General features: G+C 41.8%; 1 protein-coding gene across 2 annotated transcripts in view; it reads left to right on the top strand.

Annotated features, from left to right (window-relative positions):
• Window positions 1–2,787: 2,787 nt before the first annotated feature.
• Window positions 2,788–21,450, top strand: part of RCAN2 (regulator of calcineurin 2) — a 77,868-nt gene continuing 59,205 nt past the window's right edge. The window contains exons 1-2 of one of the 2 annotated variants that reach the window (XM_027886571.1): window positions 2,788–2,885; window positions 11,141–11,367. In XM_027886571.1, the coding sequence (XP_027742372.1) occupies window positions 11,143–11,367 (225 nt within the window). In that variant the 5' untranslated portion in view covers window positions 2,788–2,885; window positions 11,141–11,142. Of the gene's footprint in view, window positions 2,886–7,313; window positions 7,585–11,140; window positions 11,368–21,450 lie in introns of those variants that run through there. The other variant, XM_027886572.1, reaches the window with a different exon arrangement.

The following is a 21,450-nucleotide window of genomic DNA, read 5'->3' as shown; positions in this document are numbered from 1 at the left end:
GGGGGGGGGGCGAAATCTTTTGGTTAGACTGCTTCAGTTGTGTTGAAATTCACCATGGCTGCTTCAGCACACTCGAGAGGCCACTTCTGCTTACAGATTAAATCTGGAGATAGGAAGCAGGTGCAGACTGAAGATAATGAGCAGCTCAGGATTTGGAGGAGATGGGCTAAGCTTGCGCTCTCGGATATCAGCAACAAACTCCCACTCAGTTCTGTGGGAGCAGGTCTGCAGCACAGTGTGCAGATCCTGCAAGTAGCAGCTGTTTCATCACCTCCTTTGGTATCCTTTCCAGAATTACAGCTTCCTCCAGGTTTCGGCACTCTACAACTGCTTGGGTTGTGGGAAGACGCCTGCAGCCTTTAGGAAGCACAGGGTGCATGGCCTGAATAGCTCTGGGGCCCGTGTGGCTGAAGGGTGAGACTCCAAGAAGGACATTGTCTCAGTTGCTCTTACTCTCTTATTTTGGCAGCATGATTTTTCTGTTTCTAAATAATACATTATTTTGTGACCTTTCCTAATAGAAATCTTTAATGCTTACAACAGGGGATATTAAAACCCTGCTATTGTTGCCATTCTTATAACTATCTAGTTTGAAGGACATTTTACTGCAAACAGTGGAATTTAGGGGTTTTTTTCACCTTTATCTTAGCAATAATGTCTGGATGCATACAAATCCAAAGTGCTGACCTTGACATTCCTCCTTTTTCCTGAACATGGATTAGCTTGCTTTCAGAACTGTAGAGATTCCTATTTTACTGCAAGGAAAACATATACTAGGGCAACTTAATCATAGTGAAAATACTCTTCCCAATACAAAAATTAATAAAAATTGAGGGAAGCTGCTGTGCACATTTAAGATGATGGGGATAGGAAGACACAAGGAAATTGTATAACATAAAATGCAGGACAGATAAAGCACAGTGGATGCTCTTCCTACTCAGAATATTAAAATAACACATCATGCTGAGGGAATACATGTAAATGGAGGCAATGTAAGATATCCTACCGGGTTTAATTCCTAAAACAACAACCAACAAGGATATGGTTTGATTTAAAGCCTAACTAGTTTGTATTGTTACATCTTTGGTTCCATAGCTTGCTTTCTCTCCTGCACAGTGCCTAAAGCAGTGAGATCATGGTCAGGGATTGATATTTTAGGCATAAGGACAAACTAATAATAATTAGTTACCTATTACTACTTAAAAACAATAGTGGAAATGAAGCAGAGCACCTGAAAGCAGCCTAAACCAGTTATGCATTGAGACATACATCAGTCCTTAGTTAAGGGACTAGGAAGAAACTCCTCTGTTGCAAGTAGAACAATCTCCAATGCATTGCTCTTTGCTATTTGCACAGATGAGGTGGGATATGCTATTGATTTCAATCATTACACCATTTTTTTTCTGCTATTATAGGAAAGTGCTGCTATAAATGGCACACATCTTTTTATATATTTTTAACTAATGGAGCATTATTCCTTATATAGATTTTTATTGGGTATTTAATAATTATATGGGAGTCTTCTAGTTCTCCATTACATCCTATAGATTTTCAAAGCCATGTTTACAGAAACCTATTTACGTTTCCGTATCACCCTATTGATTAAATCCCTCTGTATTACATTCCAAAGCAAAGGGACCACAGAAAATCAGCATTAGCCTTTGACACGGAGCAGCCTCGGATGTACAGCTGGAAGAGAGAAAATAGCCCTTCCTTTAATAAAGTGTGCCTTGGGGGTATCTGAGGGCTTTCTCTTCTTTTTAAAATCATGACCAGCATCAGCTTTTTTTCCACTGTAAACGTGACATTCCCTAAGAGTCCTACAAATGTACCTTCTGGCCTTGTCTGCAATGTGGAGATACACCTTAATCACCTGTTAGCCTGAAGAAGAGATGAGCAACAACTGAATCCGTTCCAGATGGAGCTCACTGCAAAGGATAGTTTGTGTGTCAGTGGTCAGAGATGGGAATGGTCTGGGGAGCTCCATCCCCTGGAGCAACCCCCTTACAACATCCTCCCAGGGGGCATTTGAGTGTTTGTCACCAAAACCACGGCGAGGTGCGCTGGCACTTTCCCCCCCCACCCCTTTTCTCTGTATTCCATCCCTCCTCACTCCCATTCCAACCCATCTCAACCACCCTTGCTGCCATTCCATCCCACCTCTCTCCTATCTCCACCCTCATTCCACCCCACCCCTCCTCGCTCCCACTCCATCCCATCCCAGCCCACATCTCCCTCCTCTGTCCCCTCTGACTTCACCCCACCCCACCTCACCCTCAGTGTGGGAGGAAGCTCCCTGAAGGAGAGAAGCTTTGCCATGAGGACACAAATCTCTGCCTGTTTCTTACCAGCCTCTGCCCCTGTTCACCTGCCCTGCAGAGCCCTTGTCCCGGCTCACCTGTCTCTTGTCCCACTCCATGTCCCTGCACATCCCCTGTCCCCACTCACCTGTCCCTGCACAGCCACTGTCCTGGCTCACTTGTCCCCTGTTCCCGCTCACCTGTCCCCTGTCCCGCTCAGTGTCCCTGCACAGACCCTGTCCTGCCTCATTTGTCCCTTGCCTCACTCACCTGTTCCCGCACATCCCCTGTCCCTGCACAGCCCCTCTCCTGCCTCACCTGTCCCCTGTCCCCTCTCCGTCCCTTCCTCTCCCCCAGACCCGTCGCGGCGCCGCGGGACCCGAGGGGCGTGGCCAGGGGCACGGAGGAGGCGGGGCCAACGCCTGCTCGCATTCCCATTGGCGGATCCTCCTGCCCGTCTAGGCGAGGGGCGTTGCTGATTGGGCCGGCCCGTCCTCCCCCTTGTCCCGGGCGGGCGAGCGGCGCTGTGGGCGCGTCGGGTGCTGTGACAGCGACAGCGACAGCGCGGGGCGAGCGGAGCCGCAGGTAAGGGCAGTGCCGCCGCCGCGGGGGCTCCCTCCTTCTCCGGCGGGGGCCGCGGCGCTGCCCCCCGACCTGCGTTATGCAACCGCGCCGCGGCCGCGCTCACCTCGGGGCTCCCCCTCCACCTTCCCGCGGCTCCCGGCGCGATGCGCGGCCGAACCCAGCTCGGGCGGTGCGTGCCCCGCTGGGATGCGGAGCAGAGCGGTGAGGAGGGGGCGGGAGCGGTGGGAAGGCGGTTTGCAGCGGTGCGGACCCGGAGCAGGTACTCGGGAGCTTCGGGATGGTGTGCGCTGGGAGCCCGAATCCCTGCGGGAGACTCCGCACGGGCTGCGTTGAACTTGGCTGCGGCATCCAAGGCGGAATGGCTTTCGAGTGAAAGCAGATTGATTTAAATTAGGTATCAGGAGTAAATTCTTTACTGTCGGGGAGGTGAGGCACTGGCAGAAGTTGCCCAGAGAAGTGGTGGATGCCCCACCCCTGGAAGTCCTCACGACCAGGTTGGACGGGGCTCTAAACAACCTGGTCTAGCGGCAGGTGTCCCTGCCCATGGCAGAGGGATGGGAACTGGATGATCTTTAAAGTCCCTTCCAACCCAGACCATTCTGCGATTCAATGATCCCACACCAATGTCATTTGACGCTTATATAACAGGTAGCTCTCCAAAGTTACTGCTTTGTTCATTTTTTTCCCCCACCTCTCCTAGATTATTTTGCTTCTCTTTAAAATACTGTAGTCCTTTACTGCTTGAGTTTGGAGTTTAATGAAGTTTCTTAAAAAGAAAATATATGATAGCTTTATGCAGCTGAAAGAAATCATACAAATGAGAACTGAGTTTAAGCAGGGATTGTGCTTTACATCAACTTCTGCCTTAGGCTTTCAAGTTTCGCCCTTACACTGGTTTGCTCTTTGTTTAGCTAGTTAGAGTGTCTCCTTTGTAGAAAAGGAAGACTCTTTTTTCTGTGAAAATGCATAATTACTGTAAAGAAACGGCTGCATTTATTCTTGCAGTAAAACTAAATTATTTGGTTACGTGTCATTCCTGAACAGATGGAAGTCTGAATACTGTGAGAATATAAAACAATGCCAAAAACTGCGAACACATAGCAGTAAGCAAGGACAGAAGAAGACTTTCTGTAGATGATCGACTCTATTGACTAGTAACTGGTGCCTTTAACAGCAGGGACTGTTCCATCCTCCTTAAACTTCTGAGAAGTTGTCAGCTAGGTGATGTAGTTTCTGTCCTCTTAAGAACATGGTAGTGTGCATTCAGATTCAGTGGTTTGGTCTGTCATTGTTTGTGTTGAAAATGTTTGTCATTGCTTTGGTGTCCTTAATGGCTTTTTTAAGTTATAAATTACTCGTGTGTGCCAGCAGGAAATCCTTTTAGAGGAAACTTTGGAATTTTATTCCAAGTCATCATTGTGCCTTAAGTATCTTCTAGGAGTTAAAGCACTGTGAACGGCTCCTTTTCCAGGCAGTTCTGAGAGATGTTTTTTTTCCTTTTTTCCCCCTTCTAACAGGGAAAGAGAAAGTAGGTTTTGGTAAGAATTGGGGTATGGTTATGAATTTCGTGTTACAAGCTGTTAAACGAGTGTTCCACTGACCCCTGTGTGAGGTGACAGCTCTGGCTGAAGGCCAGTGAAGCTCTAATACCCCTTATAAAACGGGCTTGCTTTAAATAGATTAGCATAGAGGCCAAGTGAAGGTAATCAGGAAGCTTGTTCTGATTTCTTTGTGTTTGGGGAGGTGTTTTTTTTTTTTTTTGTTCTTTGAATACCTTAACGTTGCCATGGTAACTGTGGTGCCCGATTGATCGGAGCTCAGCTTCTTGACCGTAAGAACAGCATATAAAATCTTCACACCTGACATTGGTTGTTCCTCCAAAGCATCACCTTCCAGCTGTGGAATGTGACTGGAGTCTTGGCTTAGTTGGGCTCACCAGCATCTCCTGGCTTGTTTTCTCCAGGGTTGGAGATGCAAATCAATGCCAACTGAGCCCCTTTGCTGGTCCCAGGATACATCCCTGGTGAGGGAGGCACAGCTGAACCTTCGGTGCAAATGTGCATATCTTGGGCTGCTTGAGCTGGCCAGTCCTGCTTTAGAGGAATAAAACTGAATAGTCCCTTTGGATGTTAAAAGCTTCCAAAAATAGTTACAAAGTCTCAGCTAAATTTAATACGGCTAGAATGTCAATGGAAAGGATTAGAACATTTGGGATTTGCACCAGTTAGCATTTAGGAAAAAAAAAAAAAAATCAAAATCCTCTTCCTCATATCTGCCACTTTTGTAAGAGGAAAATTGGAGATTGACACTGTTTTTGTGTGGTGCCACCCAAATTGGAGCTAAAATGTGAGTGGACACCTGTACTGGTGATCTTGATTCCTGGAAGGGGGATAATCATTGCCCAGGTGGGAGACCAGGGGTGAAGGCTGAGGAGGGAAGGGGAGGGGGTGACTTTAGTCCATATTGCTTTTGAGACTGCAAAGGTTCGTTAATCCTGTCATGTGAGGTCCTGCTCTGCTCTTTCTAATTAAGTAAAAAGCCTCCATTTAAGTCCGTGGGAGCTTTCCACAGTAAAGAATTAGCACCATTAAAAATAATGCTCATCTCCAGTGCTCATTGTGCAGAGTGGAATGGAATTTCAGTAGGTTACTGTGTGACCTTCCCTGTTACACTCACTTCTCCTTACAAAGTCTTCAGCGTGGGCCCAGCTGACTTCAGGAGGAGTTGCATCCCTAGGCTGACATTACCAAAACTGGTGACTGCTGTTGTGAAGTCAGTGAATATTTTAAGTAAAACCTGGTTGTTTCAGTAAAGTTTTACTCACTGGGTTTGATTTCCCTCTTCCCCCACTCCCCCTCACCTTTGAATTATGGTAAAACTTGCTTTTTGGGGGTTGTTTTTTTTTTTTTTTTTCCCAGTAGGAGCCAAGATGGAATCCCTACACTTCTCTCTCTCTCCTGGACTCTTCTAGAAGAGTAACTGCAACTTCTCTTGCTTTGGGTTTTTTTTTTTTCCCCCAAATTTTCCTAATTCCTGCAGATTACGGTTTCCAGGTTTGCACTCAGGACTCAATAATACTTGTAGTTTATAGTGATTATATTTAAAGCTTCTATTTGTAACGTTTTGTTTGCTTTATTCTATTTTTAGTCATGTTGTTTGTCATGGCAAGCAGTGTTTAATAAAAAAAAAAAAAAGTAAAGTTTCCTAGTGATTTCAAGAGATATGTGCCTGTTTCTTGATGTCCCTCAGGGATTCTTTTTAAAAACTCTTAAGACAGGAAAATGTTCACCAAGGAAATGCCTTATTAGTTTCCATGAAAACAGTGGATAAATCTGTATGTGCTTGGTGGTATATAAGGCATTGGTCCATTCAAACACTTCATGTACTCATTTTGTTGAATGAAGACAATTTTTTTGCTGAAGAGTTTGGCTCTGCAGGCATCTAACTTCATGGGAAGATGCACATCTATGCCCTTTCAGTTTTACACTAAATAAGTGTCATTTTTCAAATAGAAACTTCAGTGAGCTATTGCTGTTTGCCAGTGAATATAATTTTCTGCTGGTCTCTGCTAATTTTAATTAGAGGTGTGCTGTGTCTAAAAATAGTGAGGTAACAGCATGAACACAGAGCTCCCACTTGGAGTCTCCACAGATCATTTGGACACAGTATCTGCAGTGTTGAACTGACACAACCTGATCTGTTCCAGGGGGAAGGGTGTTTGCCTCACGTTTTGAGCTCTCCCAGCAAGGAACCCTGGCACACCTGGACCACAGGAGGAGAAATTTGAAGTAACTTACATCAGTGTAAAGTGATGTGTAGGATCTGGAGGGGAAGGGGCTGCTCTGGTTTTGCAGGGGTTGATAGTGCTGCTCTCTTGGGGTTCTCTGTTCTGTGGGATGTATTTTCTGACTTGAAACTTCAGGGTCAAAACCTTACACCAGATTCAGAAATAACACAAAAAACACTTGGTGAACTTTACTTAAAGGGAATAAATGGATGTGGCAAGTGATAGCATTAGCTGGAGGTACATGAACATGGGCTCAGGCTTGATTATGCCTCAGTATCTCAAACTTCTTAAGGGATCCTGCTACAGAGTTTTACTGGTGTGGTCCGAGTTCAGATCTTGGATAATTTAGCATCAATATTGGTGCTGGATGATGCCTTGTTGTTACTGCGTTATTTTTTCATGATGTTGCGACTCCTTTTTGAAATTCTGTATGACAGCTTCTGATATATTAAGTATTTGAAAAATTTCCTGATTTGGGAAGGGAGAAGCAAATGCACAATTCAGTTTGAATTCACGGCATTTTAAAAGTAAAATAAGTATGGTTTACTCTTATGTGGATGTCTTTTTTTTTTTTTTTTAATAGTATAAAAGGGACCCTCAGCGGAGGAAGTTAACTTACTTTGTTAGAAGCTGTGGAAATATATGTAAACATAAATGTGATCCAGTGATTGTATCACAGTTACATAAAAGATTACTTTTAATTTGGCTTATTTTATATGGAAATCCAATTCATGGATTATACATGATTTAGGATTAATTGTTTTAAGGGTTTTGAAATGTAAATTCTTTTGTTCTAAATTAGTAGAACAATTGGAAAGAAAATATTTTTTTGCCAGGGGACTGCCTGGAGTGGCTAAGTAACTTCAAAGAAGCCACTAAACACTGCTCACAACAGAACACCTGAACCTTAAGGTGATTAACAGACATAATAAAGGATACACAGTTATGATTTTTATATATATAGATATAATTTTGTGTGTGTGACATTATTAATGTGTAACGTTACTTATAATGTGGAAAAAGGTAAGATTTCTGTCTCACGACTGGCTGAGGATAACTTCTGACATGGTGATTTGCCAAGTCCATGCAGTGCTGTGGAAACTCAGACTGGTGTTGGAAGTGAGCAGCCCAAGGTGTGTGACAGATGATGTTGCATTTCTGCCAAAACGGCAGAAGTGTTAGTTGGTCCAGTCAGAGTCTGAATTTACAGCCCTAGGGTTTAAAGTGTGCTAACAAATGTTGTTGATTCAGGTTATGTTTGTCCCCTATGATTATCATTGAGCTCAGGCTCATAGGCAGTTTATTCCTCTTGGGGAACATAAATGTATTTTATTAGTGAGATTTCCCTCACTAGTGGTGCTGGGATTAATATCGTGCAGTACATGGCCCTTGTATAAGACAAAGTAGAATTTCTGAAACGATTGTTATTTCGTACAGATGTTCTTAACTGTGCAGGTCTCATCCTAAATTGGGCAGAGGATATAATAATCAGTTGATTATTATATAAGTTGACTTGCCAGTGGAGGGAACACCGATCAGAATTCTGGGTGTATCTGAAGTGTAGAAAAAGCATGTGCAGGTATACACACTTACCTACAGGTGGAAAAGAGATGGTTAAAACGTATGACAGTGACTTTCTTAAAAAGACTTGGCCTATACCAAAGCCCCACTGGGCAAATCTGTCTCAATAATTGGCTGAAAAAAGAAACAAGCTTTTCCCGTTCAAAGCTCTGGCAGAGCAAAACTACTGACATAATATGATGTAAGTATTTACTAACTTCTAATCTTGGCTGTTGTAGTGTATGCTCATTTGGTTACTGGGTAAAAACCTGAGCTTGATGATTGTAAGTTAAAAATCCTGTCCTGTTTTTTTGCTTGTCATAGTGGTTTTGCTGAATTCCTAACTTGGAAGCTTTCCTATCTAGTACCTTCCAGGAGAAGAAAAATATGGCTCTTCCAGGAGGAAAAAATAAACAACTCTTTAGTGAGGAAACCTATAGACTTTTCTGACATTCTTTACTTCTCTGCACACCCTAATAGCTTTGTTGTGCATTGGGAAAGGAGGTATGAAACCTGATAGCTGCCATGAAGTTAGTTTTAACATTCATAATCCAAATTCCTACAAGTTTTGAGTATCAGCCTGTGTGACTATCAAATAGTCAGTATCTTCCCTGACTGCAAGTCGTTTGCCTGTTGTGAATGAAATACTTCATACAGACTGACAGAAGCCTGCTCTGCTGTGTGAATTATGTTTTGTAACACACTGGGCTTGAGGTTTATTTTCATAAACCTATTGACACAAGCTAGACGTGATGACAAACACACTTAGAGATGATTGTTCTTGGAGGAGATGATCTGTTATTGCTTTTTGGTAGAGAAAGTATTACATTCTGAAGTGAAATTTCTGGCTGCTGTGAGGGTTTCTTCACAGTACTTGCCTGGATATGTATGCCCTGAAATGTACAGTAGTACTAGGCTTAAGTGAGTTGGTTCAAATACCAGAGGCAATGTTGTGTCAGACTGAGCCATCTCCTCTGTCATTTGTTTGGGCTTGTTTTTTTTTTTCAGTTAGAATTAAGTTCCTAGGCTGAGATTAGTTGGAGATGTGCTAATATCGGACTGAGCTGGTTAAAAAAAAAGAGTGTGTGTTTGATAGCTGAAAAACCTGTCCTCAGGTTAACACTGTAAAAAGAGGTGACAGTCCTGAGGCTTTCGTACTACACTTGTTTCCTCACAGCACTGCATCCTTGTTTGGTTTAACCCCCTCCTTCATAATTTACATGCATTGAGTCCAGAACTGGAAAACTATTTGGATTTTAGCTGTGTAACATACTTTACTACCTGGATAAGGAGGACAGCTAAGATCCTGTGACCTACCAGCTCTCTGCGCATCACTGTGTGCGCTGTGAGTGGTGTTGCTGTCCAGCATCGACGTCTGGACGAGTCCTGAGTTACCCTGGTGTGACCTTGTGGCTTGTGCTGGATGACCTTTGCAGATGTCATCCCCCTTCCAGCCTTAGTGATTTTGACTAATGCTGGCTAATAAATCTGTCTCTCACGTGATTTGGGAGCGTGGTAAGTGTGGACTCATCTTCAAACTGATACTTTTAAGCATAACTTCAACTTGGTTTCTTGAGAACATCTCTCATTAGCTCTGAGACTTCAGCAATAACAATTACTGATATTTCCATAACCTTATGTTATGGAACGATGTGCTCTGTCATCAGCCAAATATAATTTCAGAGCAGCAGCAGAGCAGGGGTTATGTGAAAGACACAGGCATAGCAAATTAGCTCCATAATTTAGCTTTACTTTGCTGAGATTAAGTGTAATAAGCCCATAGGGTTTAATTTTGGACACTAGTTCTATATAGTGTGTTTGAGTTAATATTTACAGCTATTTATAGAGAATAGCAAGTATGCAAGAGAGCAAGGGCAAATCTGAAACAGATGAGCACTCTGCCTTTATGTAACTCTCTAACTCCTTGTGTTATGAGGAAAAAAAAGCAGCTAATGATTGCACATTGTTATTGAAAGAAACAAATATAGGGGAATTAATTATTATCCAGTAAGCTTCTAGTCAGCTTAACGGAGCTCTATAGTGCAATTTGATGTCAAATATACTAGTACTAAGGACTGCTAAATATCTCATTTTATACTAATTACACACTGATAATTAATTGGACCTTGACTTATTCCCCTTGGCTGGTATGTTACTTCTGTGTGTCTTAAAATTACCTTTCTATTCTGATGCATTTGGGGTAAAGGTTCCAAAAAGTCAGAAAAACTTTCCTAAAAGTGCTGAGAATCATCTTAAGCCTGTGATTCCCTTAACTTTATTTGCTTCCTAATCTGATTAAGATGGGCACGGGCTAATGAGCATGCAAAAACGAAGTATGTTCTGTACTGAAACTGTAGAAAATATTGGCTTTATTCTTTTTAATCGAAACATGTCTTAGTTATATTGCTTTTCAATGATTCTGTTTTCATGCTGCTTTCCAACAGGGTCTTTTTTTTTTTTTTTTCTTTTTTTTCCTGTGAGTTGATGCCTGGTAAAATTTTCGAAGTTATTTTCATTTTCTTCTTACTCTGTGCAATGTGCTCCCAAAGCTGGCTGCGAGCTCAAAAGCACCAGCCTGCCTTACCAGTAACAAACATGTCACTCTTAAACCCAAATACAACGTGGTATTTTCTTTGAAGGTAAAGTCTCGCCTCTGGTTGTGTCCAGCAGCTTGTGCTGATGTGTTTATGTCTTTCCTGTGCTAAAAAATGAAGCTAAAGCCAAGTCCCTTGGTGAGTGAGACTGGTCCTCGGTGTCCTGTGTCAGAGGTCAGTTGTTGCCTTAAAATAGCGTGAAATTTACTTTCTACACAAACTAAGCCCCCAAACTGAGAATCTCTGGGTTAACTTGTGGATGTGGAATGTCTAAAAACGTAGTGTAACTGTGTGTCACTTCTCCATGCTGCCAGGGATGAGGGGAGACTCCTACTTCTTTGGAATGCGGGGCCTGGGCCACTATGGCTGCATCCCGGAGGATGGAGGACATTTCTTACTCTACTCTATAAATGGAGACAACAGCTTAAAGAGATGTTTTGCAGAGGAAGATTTTCATGAAATAATTGATTTCAACGATCTCCCAAATTCTCTCTTTGCCTGCAACGTTCACCAGTCCGTGTTTGAAGACGAGGACAGTAAGGTACTGTGCCAATTTCCATGTTTTCTGTGCAAGACAAATCTATGCTCTATATTTGTTTATTGCAGTCAGTGAAACAGTTTAATGGGTCTCGTGCAAAGAAACTTGATCACAAATTTGACTTCTTTCTAAGGTGACGACGCCACTCTGCCATGATGTTTACTTCAAGAGCTTAAAAGCCTTTTTGTCACCTGAGGTCAACAAAAATGTTTTTCTTCTGCTCAGATTGGCAGAATATGGAAATGCAGGTTCATGTCTTCATGGCAACTGCAGCTGCAGTGATGGTGGTGATGGCAGAGTTAAACATGTGATGGCTGCTCCCCCTTGCTGATTGTGTACCATTATGGAGGGAGGCTGCCTTTCTGTATTTATTATAGAATCAGAAAATTGTTTGGGTTGGAAAAGACCTCTAAGATCATTGAGTCCAACCATTCCCCCAGCACTGCCAAGTCCACCACTAAACCACGTCCCCAAATGCCACATCCATACATCTTTTAAATACCCTCAGGGATGGTGACTCAGCCTCTTCTCAGGACAGCCTGTTCCAATGCCTGGTGACCCTTTCAGTGAAGAAATCTTTCCTAATATCCAATCTAAACCTCCCCTGGCATGCCTTGAGACCACTTCCTCATGTCTTATCAATTGCTAATTTGGAAAAGAGACCAGCACTCACCTCACTACAACCTCCTTCACATAGTTGTAAAGAGACAGATAAGGTCTGAAGTATTTTAAGTTATCTGTAATATTGTGTTCTCACTATCACTCATTTTAGATTTTCCAGATAAAAAAGACAAGAGAAACTTTATGAAAATATTTTTAACTTTGCAATTAATCTCAAACAGAATGTTGAGAACAACGTGCTCTTAAAATAATAATTAAAAAAAAACCAAAACAATGTTTGTAGGAAGCATTCAGTTCCTGTTTCTTAGTCTAGTGTTCTTCCTGACTGAGACTTCAGGAATATAAAACTAATAGCCTGGGGCTTTGTTGTCTGCTGAAATGAGTCTGGGCTAATTGTTATGGGCACATCTGAGGCTACATGAGTATCCTGTTATGAATTTTCAATTCAGAAACAAGCTGGCAGTGGTACAGTGGGTTTTGCCTGGAACTGTCTGACATACCCAGATAAAACTACAAATTCACTGGGACCAGAGCTTGCCAGGATGGACAAGCTCTTTAGTGATGAAATTGCCAGATGAAAGAGAAATAAAACAAAACTCCTGAGGATACAGGCTTCCTGATAAAGGTACCAAAAGTGGTGTCTGTTGAGGTTCCACAAGTGGAATTGTTTGGGTTTAATTTTTTTTGTGCATCTTTGTCTTCCATAATGATGTCTTGTGTATGACTGAGTAATACAGATGAAAAGAATGCAAAGGTTCATACCATAGCACTAAACATTATATTCATATTTATAGATATAAAAATCCTACACTCTAAATTGCAATTTTGGAAAACAGTACCCTATTGTATGTAAGACTTTCTGCTAATAAGCATCTTGAATTATGTTCTGCCATTTTGCAGAATTTTCTGACCATCTGGTAACGAGCTGAAGGGGTCTGAAAGCCCAGTTTTAAAGGAGGAAAACAGGAGCCTGCCTAGAACTAGAGAATCTCTCTTCATCTTACAGAGATTCTATCCCCACTTGCTCCCGAGCTTTCCCTTCTGAGAGCTGCATTCTGGTATTTAGCTGATGGCTTAGTTAGGAAATGGAATGGGTGATTATGTAAGTATGTGGGATAGCAATCCCCAAAGACTTGCAGGACTTAAGGATGTGTCTTAAGAATAGCAGCTGGGTTGTGGAGGTGGATATTCTGAGCCACGTGCAGGTCTGTAAACTGTGTGTCGATGCCATGGATTGAACAGCTCTGTTTGCTGGTAAGTAGTTACTCCTCTAAGTCTATATTTATGGAGATGGGATTACCTTCAGATTTCTCATTAAATCCAACAACCTGGGGAGTTGATTATGGTTTTATTATTCCTGTAAAACATGTACTTGTGTTCCCAGCTGATTAATACCCATAATCCTTTCTATTAATAACTGTTGCTGCAAGATAAGAGCACACATGAATTCAGTATAAAATATTGTCAAGTTACTAAGCTAAACTTCAAAATTTCACATTGTCACAATAAATGCTGCTAACAATCGTATCTTCAATTATATATTGATCCAAAGTATATGAAAAGGTACACTAAACTTTTCAAAATAATCTACTACAGTAATGTTTACACCTACAGTCGTTTCATTGTGTTATTCATTCTACAGAAAGTAAAGTTTTTTGTAAGGTATCCTGGCCTGCACTTTTCAGAAGAAAATGAAAGTATAATTGGTTTGGAAGTTACAACTTACCTATTCAATAAAGCTGGAGAAACCCGTCATTAAAAATGGTTAATTTGGCGTGTGAACATCCTACATAAACAATATGCAAATATATAGAGTTCTGAGTGGCTTTAACGTGCAGCAGTCTTAATGTAGAGAATTTACACTCAGTTTTTAACTTACATCACCTTACAACTTACAACACCTGAAGTGTTTAAGAAGGTAAACTGTCGAGTTCAAACTTCTAACACAAATTTCTAAGCAATACACTCAATAAATATAGGTTTTAAAAGCAAAGGGCTTAAGTATTTTTTGTTTTAATTTGAAGGCGTGTAACTCCTTTCTATCAGACACAGAGTAAATTCCGGTTTGTGCTGGAGTACGGACTTGCAGCAACCCAGGGGGAACACTTGGCTGCCCCTACACCTGTGCTGTGGATAAGCAGATTTACTTTGCCCGTTCTTACCGAGTCCTGTGTCAGAAATACCCTTTCACCGGTATTGTGAGTCTACAATCCCTCTTAGAAGGGATTCTGTGCTGCCTGTCAAAAGCAATGATGACACCTGTAGGGAGCCTGAGTTTGGACCACCGTTTTCCGAAGATGAGGAATTCTTGCAGCTGAAGTGCAGGCAAAGACACTGGGTCAGGCCAGGTTTGTTTTTAATCCTGGCTGGCACCCTGAGGTCTCACCATAGCGAGTCTGAAGAGTTGTGGAGCCTGGGATCTGGAGATGAACGTTTCCATCAGGCTCCAAGGAAGCTGCTTGGATTTCACTGCCTTTAAACGCTGAAGAAAGGGGGAATATAGATTAATATAGATTAATACTACCCACATGTATCTGATTGTGTTACAGTAACAACATATAGTCAAAAATTATTTCCCTACCTTCCAAGCCTGTGTTCTTGGAAAGAAATTTGTACTTAGATAGGAGAATGCCCCAGATAACTGGGTCGATAATGTGGGCATTTAAGGATTTGTGCAGGATGGCTTAGCAGCTTCACTGCGATAACAGCTTGCTACTACTGAGGGGAGGTGGCTTTGCTTATCTCCACTCCCATCATGGACAGCCTGCTTCTTTCTACAGAAAATGAAATTGTACCTTCTTTACAATGTGTTAGAAAATATGGGGATTTTTAGTTTTTAAAAAAACCAGCGAAGGTGTGGAGAAGATTATCTAACAGGATAATCTGTTGCAAATCTGGGATCACATTTGGCTGCGCCCCTGTCACTGCCCTGCGTTCTGATCATTTGTTTTGGCATAAATCTGTTAATGGTAGGGCCAGATTACTTTGGGTTTTGGAGTATACAGCACTGACCTGGTTGGGTCATGGAAGTCTTGTTGTAAAGAGGCTAAAAATCAAATGACTTCTAAACCCTGCGATTTGTCGCATCTCTTGGAAAAACTGATGGGACTGCTTATTCGGGCAAGATAAGCAAAACTGAGACTTATTTTTGGCTGATAGTGTGACCGAATGGGAGGTGCTGCTCCTTTTAGCTTTCCTGATAAAGCAATTGTGTTGTTGAGCCAAAGGGCATGACTCTTAATAACTCCTGAGGGTGTGTTTCAGCAGTTAATTGCTACACATAGCCCTTAAACTTTCTGCATAGTAACCCTTTTGTTGTGCTTTTGTTGTGCACATGTCACTGTTTTGTAAAACCATCCTTTCTGTTCTGCGACTTGAGCTTCCTTCAGGCTTAGAGTGGTAAACACACTGTCAAAGTGAAGCATCTTTGTCTCTTAAGATAGTTTCTTCGGATGCCGTAGTGCCTCGGGAGGTGCTTAAGCAAAGCTGTCATTATTAGAATATGCTTACGTGAGGGAAGGATGTGTTTCCTCAAGCTGTTTACGGGCTGTATGCTCCCTTTTTATTCCATTCTTTTGGCTCAAAGTGGAAGGAGCACCGGTTAAACTTAATAGTTTTATTTCACATAAAGAATGATTCATCAGTTTCTGAGCATTTTAGTTATGGTGAAGCTACCTAGGCAATGATAGCCAGAGTCCATTAAGTGCCTTTTCTTGCCACTGTAATTTAAACCAATTAAAGGAGATATTACTGTTATTTCTGCATCAAAAAATACACAGTGATCAAATGCATGTCCAGTTCTGGATTTCCCAGTCCAAGGAAGACATGGACTTACTGGGGAGAGGCCACTGAGATGATGGGACTGGACCTGTCTGCTGTGAAGAAAGCCCAGGAGAGCGGTGCCTGTTGGGCTGGAGCAGGGAAGGCTCAAGTGGATCTCACCAGTGAGTACCACGACCTGAAGACAGGGTGCAAAGGAGGCTGATCCAGGCTCTTCTCAGTTGTGTCAAGTCCCAGGACCAGAGGCCACGGGCATCAGCGAAAAGACAGGAGGTTCTGTTCCCACTGAATGTCAGGAAACACTTTTTTGCCATGACAGTCACTGAGCGCTGGCACAGGGTGCCCAGGGAGGTGGTACAGTCTCTGTCTCTCTCCACGGAGATACTCCAAAGCTGTCTGGACATGGTCCTTAAGCATCTGGACTCTAACAGGGGGAGGTACTGGGCAAGATGATCTCCAGAGGTCCTTTCCAACCTCCACCAGCCTGATTCACTGAGCATTTGTTGAAGTGTATCCTAATTCTTCTGATGAAGAGAGTCTGTGTGTGAAGGCAAGATTGGGGAATGGAGGTGATTAAAAATGCATTTCCTGAACCGTGAACTTAATGGAGGAAGGGTGGGGAAGGAAGGAGAAAAGTCAAACTAACAAGTCAGTGGAAGAGATAATCCTAATTTAATAGAAGGACTTTACTATGAAAACAGTTACTATTTTCATGAGGGATTCTTTCACATTACAACTTTATTTACATATATTGGATGACTGGTTGCTCTTACTGCAGAAGCCTCTGTTAGACTTCCTTTAACTTTTTTTTTTTTTTTAAAGATGCATTATTTAACTTGGACCTTGAAAAATGTTTAAGGCTACCTCAAGTGAGCGCTGGGATATTTGTCCAAGGGTCATGCTTTAAGAGAGCTTTGTAGCTTTACATACAAAGACTTTTTTCCTTTATACTTGCATTCACCTTTTTCAACAAAGCACATCTTCACGCAGCTATTTTTATTTTTAAGGTGCAGTAAAAGGCAGTGGACTGCTCCGTGGTCTGCTGTGTTGTCTTTAACTTTTATATGCTAATCCTGGAACTGAAACTTTCTGCTGATGCCTTGACTCTGAAGTAGATAATTGAGAAGTGTCTGTTCAGTGCTGCTTTTAAACAAAGTGGAGCCAGTGTGTCTGCTGCCATGTGTGAAATGTTTCTTTGGTTCCCCTTTCCTACAGGCTAATTCATGAAGATGCTGTAGGAGGCTCTAGGCGGGCTTTGTGTCTGCAGGGGAAGATCTGTTCCTTTTGACTTCGTTTTTAAACATCTTGATTGTGAAGTCAGAATCTCTCTGGTCATATTACATCACTGAAGCCTCTAGGTGTGGAGTCATCATTATATTTAGAGGGTGGCACACTTCTTTTTGGTCTAATATTAGTGTTCAAGCCTGGACTCAGTGGAAGGTCACCCTAGCAAAGATGAAGTCACGCTCCAGGGCTGGAAAGGAATGCAGGCTTCATTCTGCCTTCCTGGTACACTTGCTGTTGCTTTGTTTTACTTTCAGTTTTTCTACCTTTTAAGGTTGTTGGTGGTTGATATGATAACGTTATCAGAAACTGCCACTTGAAGCAGACTGTGTGTCGTGCTGTGGAATCTCTACCTGCTTTGCTTTGTCCTGCTTTATAAATGGGATGAATGTTATTCCCTGGCATTCTGGATAAATGGAAGAGTTTCTTTACTATACTCTGTATATGCATCTAATAAAATGAAAATACAGAGAGCTTGCAAAGAAAAGCTGCAGGAGCAGTGTCCTTCATGAATCACATCTGCCCTCTGGGAATCCTATTTTGCACTCTTCCCTGGGTGGTGGTTTGCAGATAGCTGAGCACTGCTTTTTTTTTTTTTTTGTATGATCATGGAAGCACTAAAATAAAGCTATAGGAGGCTGATCTTGTTTTAAGAAATATGGAGTATAGAGTTCTTTTTCCATTGCATTTATTTTTTTTCTGTAACAAATACTTTTCCTACAAACCATCTCCATGCAATGCAGTATTTTGTTTGAAAGCACCTGTGACCTTCCCTGCTCAGCATTTGATATCCCATTGGATCGCTGGAGTGATAATCCCACCTTTTTCACCCTCATTATATAAATTCTCTCTACAACTGAAAAGAGCTGTTGATATTTAGCATTAAAATGGCCTTAAACTGAATAAGGGTAGATCGAGATTAGATAATAAGAAGAAATTCTTCATTATAAGGGTGGTGAGGCCCTGGCACAGGTTACCCGGAGAAGCTGTGGATGCCTCATCTCTGGAAGTGTTCAAGGCCAGGTTGGATGGGGCTGTCAGCAACTTGGAATAGTGGAACTGCCCATGGCAGTTGGAACTAGATGATCTTTGAGGTTCCTTCCAATCCAAACCATTCTATGACTCTGTATTTGTCATTCATAAACCTCCCTTACTTTATTTCCCATGCTACAGCTGCCAGACCTTGTCAGTCAGCTCTGTCTTGGCACCTGGAATGGGATGTAATGGAACAGCTCGTCTGTGGGGATGTTGTTCCTGTGCTTTACTCACAGGTCAGGTGAGAGTTATGGTGAGAAGCTTAGATAAGAAAAGCAATAACTTCATGATGTTGGACATACTGTAGGATATGAACTCTCTTAACATGGCTGGCAGTGAGATCCCCAAAGCACCTGAGTGTCTGGAGCTCCACAGGTCTCACACCGCGGAGTGAGGTGCTGAGGTTTCACTGGAGAAAGGGCAGTAGGGAAGTTAACCTTCATTGACATTTGGGATCTGTTGAGTATTCATTCTGGTTTGGAGGAAGAAAATGAACTAATTTTGATTGGTGCGGTTTGCGTATTCAGAATTTTAATGCATATTTATGAGGAGATTATTAAAGGTTGCTCTTGTAGCTGTTAACAAGACAACTTGCATTTATGTATGTGTATAGGGTCTGATGGTAATTTTCTCTGAGGTGATCTGCTGAATTTCTAAAGGAGCTGTAAGGAGTTGTTAGTCTAGTTTAGGCATTCCTTCCAGCTTCTCTCTTGGGTGGTTCTGGCTGTTACTGGAAGGCTTCAGCATTTCTGCTCTTTCCGGAAAGATGCACAAACCATCCCATGGCAAGTAGAAGGTACAGCTGACCACAATTGTCCTGTTGGCATCCAGGAACTACCAAACTCTGAATGTTCCTCAACTGAATCAGTGTTCAATTCCTGCTCTGAAAATGAGTGGGTCTTTTTTTTTTGTTGTCGTTTTCTTTTTAAACAACAAAACCCCCTCAGCCAACGAGAAAGGTAATGAGTATTTCTGGGCCTGAAAGGCCACTGCCTGCAATGTGAATGCTGTCTTCCTATTTATATGGTACTTGAGGTTATTTTCCCATCCATGTACAGTGTTTGGTAGCACGAATGCCCTCGTTTTGGTGGGAGAACGTGCCTGGCAAAAGGCCAACTGTGTTAAAGGTAGGCCTGTATTCCTTGCAGCTGAAATTTGAAGTAGTGCTTCAAAGCGTTTAACTGTACTAGTTGTTAGTAAATTACAAAAATAAACTGATTAATGTTCTTTCCAGAACACACAAGGCAGCAGTTACTGTCTGCTTTTTAAATTTGGAAACGTACTTTTTTCCTTAAGAGCAGCTATGGAAAAATTCTTCTAGTGTTGGCTTTCTGTGGCTATGTTCTACTCTGCAGTCTAGAGGGAATGCGTTATCTCAAACCAGGGTGGGTGGGAAATCTTTCCTGGGAAAGGACCATTCAGGGTATTTCCTTTTTATTTTTTGTACAGGAATATAATTTTCTTATCAGTTCTACTAAAATACAGAGTTTTGAATAGTGAGACATTTTAACAAAGGTGTTAGTAAATCCGTGCCAAGGTTTATGAGGGCCTTCTGTTATGGCATGAGAAAATAGGCTCTGGGAGCCACTGGGAATTGCAATGTCTTGTGTGTAAATCAGTAAAAAATCATTCTCTGAATCACTTCTTTCTCTGGCACAATGGAAACTGTAGAATAAACTGTGGGTAGGTCTGATTAAGATATCCCTAAATGCTGTACAAATTTAGATTAAGATTCCACTTTGCAGTTGTCTGTCTCCTGTAATAGGTTGAACTAAATTCCTGGACTCAAATGCCTTTTGATCTTTGAGGAAGTTAGATCTGGCCTGGAATACTGAGGCCAATGTGGCTTTCCTCTGAACTCCACCAGTGTTAGCTGGAACTGGGAGGTCAGCTGAGGACTTCTACTGACAGAGAACTTTTGGTGATGGTGGTTTTTTCCTTCTGATCATCCTGCTTGAAAATACTGGAGTTTGACTGTGTGTGCATAAAATACTGAGCCTTTCTTTTCCAAGAGGATAGCAGGATATGTTCTGTTCTGGAATGGGAAGATTTATTCCAACTGGTGAAACTTGCTATTCTTGATCAGCATTACTCCTGTTTGGCTTTTGGTTTTTTGTTGGTTTGGTTTTTTCCCTTTTCTTTCTTGTCTGGCAATCTAAAATGTTTTTGTAACAGTGATGTAAAGCAAAGACGACACCAGGTCACACTTGGAATAAACCAGTCATGAACTCTACGGGAACTTGCTTGCGTCCAGTCGAAACTGATGCTGGCACATTGCATATTAAAGCAAGAAGTCAACCCTCCTGGTATCTGCTGACACAAGCAAGAGCCACAGCTCTCAAAGGGAAAAGCTGCCTTTATGTAATTTATAGAAAAGTCTTTGGATGGTCCCACTAAGTAGTTCTTATCAGCAAATATCTGCTAATAATCCAACACAGTTTTACCCTTCTTCTTCCAGCAAGCTGTCACTCTGAAGTCAACAAAAACACTGTTTTCCTAGCTGATAGTAATCAAAAAGTGCAGTAAAGCCATTCTAATGTGGTTAGAGCAGCAGCTGTTCTTTATTTTAATACCATCAGAGGTCCTAATCCATCCACAAGTTCTGATATCAGTTTTCTGGCCCAAGGAAAAGGCTTCGAAATGAAGGTCACCCTTCATTAGCAGTGCATAAAGACACTAAATTTACAGAAGGGACATTCTGGCTTAATCATATTCAAAACAATACATTTATTACTCTACCAGTTATTTAAGGAAATTTCTTAAATATTTCATACAAAATATATGATAAGAACACTGCACCAGTTTAATGCAATTAATAAATTAATGCTTTATAGAGGTGGGTAAAAAGTAACACTTGAAGAGGAATATTGCCTTAGAAAATGAGGGATATGGGAAGGTGATTTTAAGTAATACAGAGAGGAGAAGGGAGAGATGGCAGCTTTAAGATTGTGGCATTGATTAAGACAAATCTACAATAGATTTGAGCACGAAGTTGAGAGATCAGAGTTGAATCAAGGTAAAATGAATTATCAGTTATTCTGTGCCAGATAAATCCCTTATTTTTTTCCAGCTGATGGAAGTGTTGGGATTTGTTGCAGTAGTGCAAGGATTTCTCCACAGCTGTTCTCAGATCCATTTCTTGGGCAACAGATCTGCTGATAAACCGGACCATTCCATCAGTGAGGGTTTTGTTCATGTTCTCAGTTTCCTGTGTACTGTAAGTGTCTGAATGGTTTTAAAAACGATGTTTTGTACCTTTTTTTTTTTAATTGTCTTGCTTTAATGTTATTGCTTTTATATTCTTTTCTTCTAATTCAATTGCATTTCCTGGACACTCTACCCTGCTTAAGTTACATGACTTTTGAA

Source organism: Empidonax traillii, unplaced genomic scaffold (genome assembly GCF_003031625.1).
Source record: "Empidonax traillii isolate 1590-97213 ecotype Southwest subspecies unplaced genomic scaffold, ASM303162v1 scaffold190:size869923, whole genome shotgun sequence".
Lineage (NCBI taxonomy): Eukaryota > Metazoa > Chordata > Aves > Passeriformes > Tyrannidae > Empidonax > Empidonax traillii.
The sequence above is the reverse complement of the archived record's forward strand: the minus strand, read 5'-3'. Positions and strand labels throughout refer to the sequence as shown.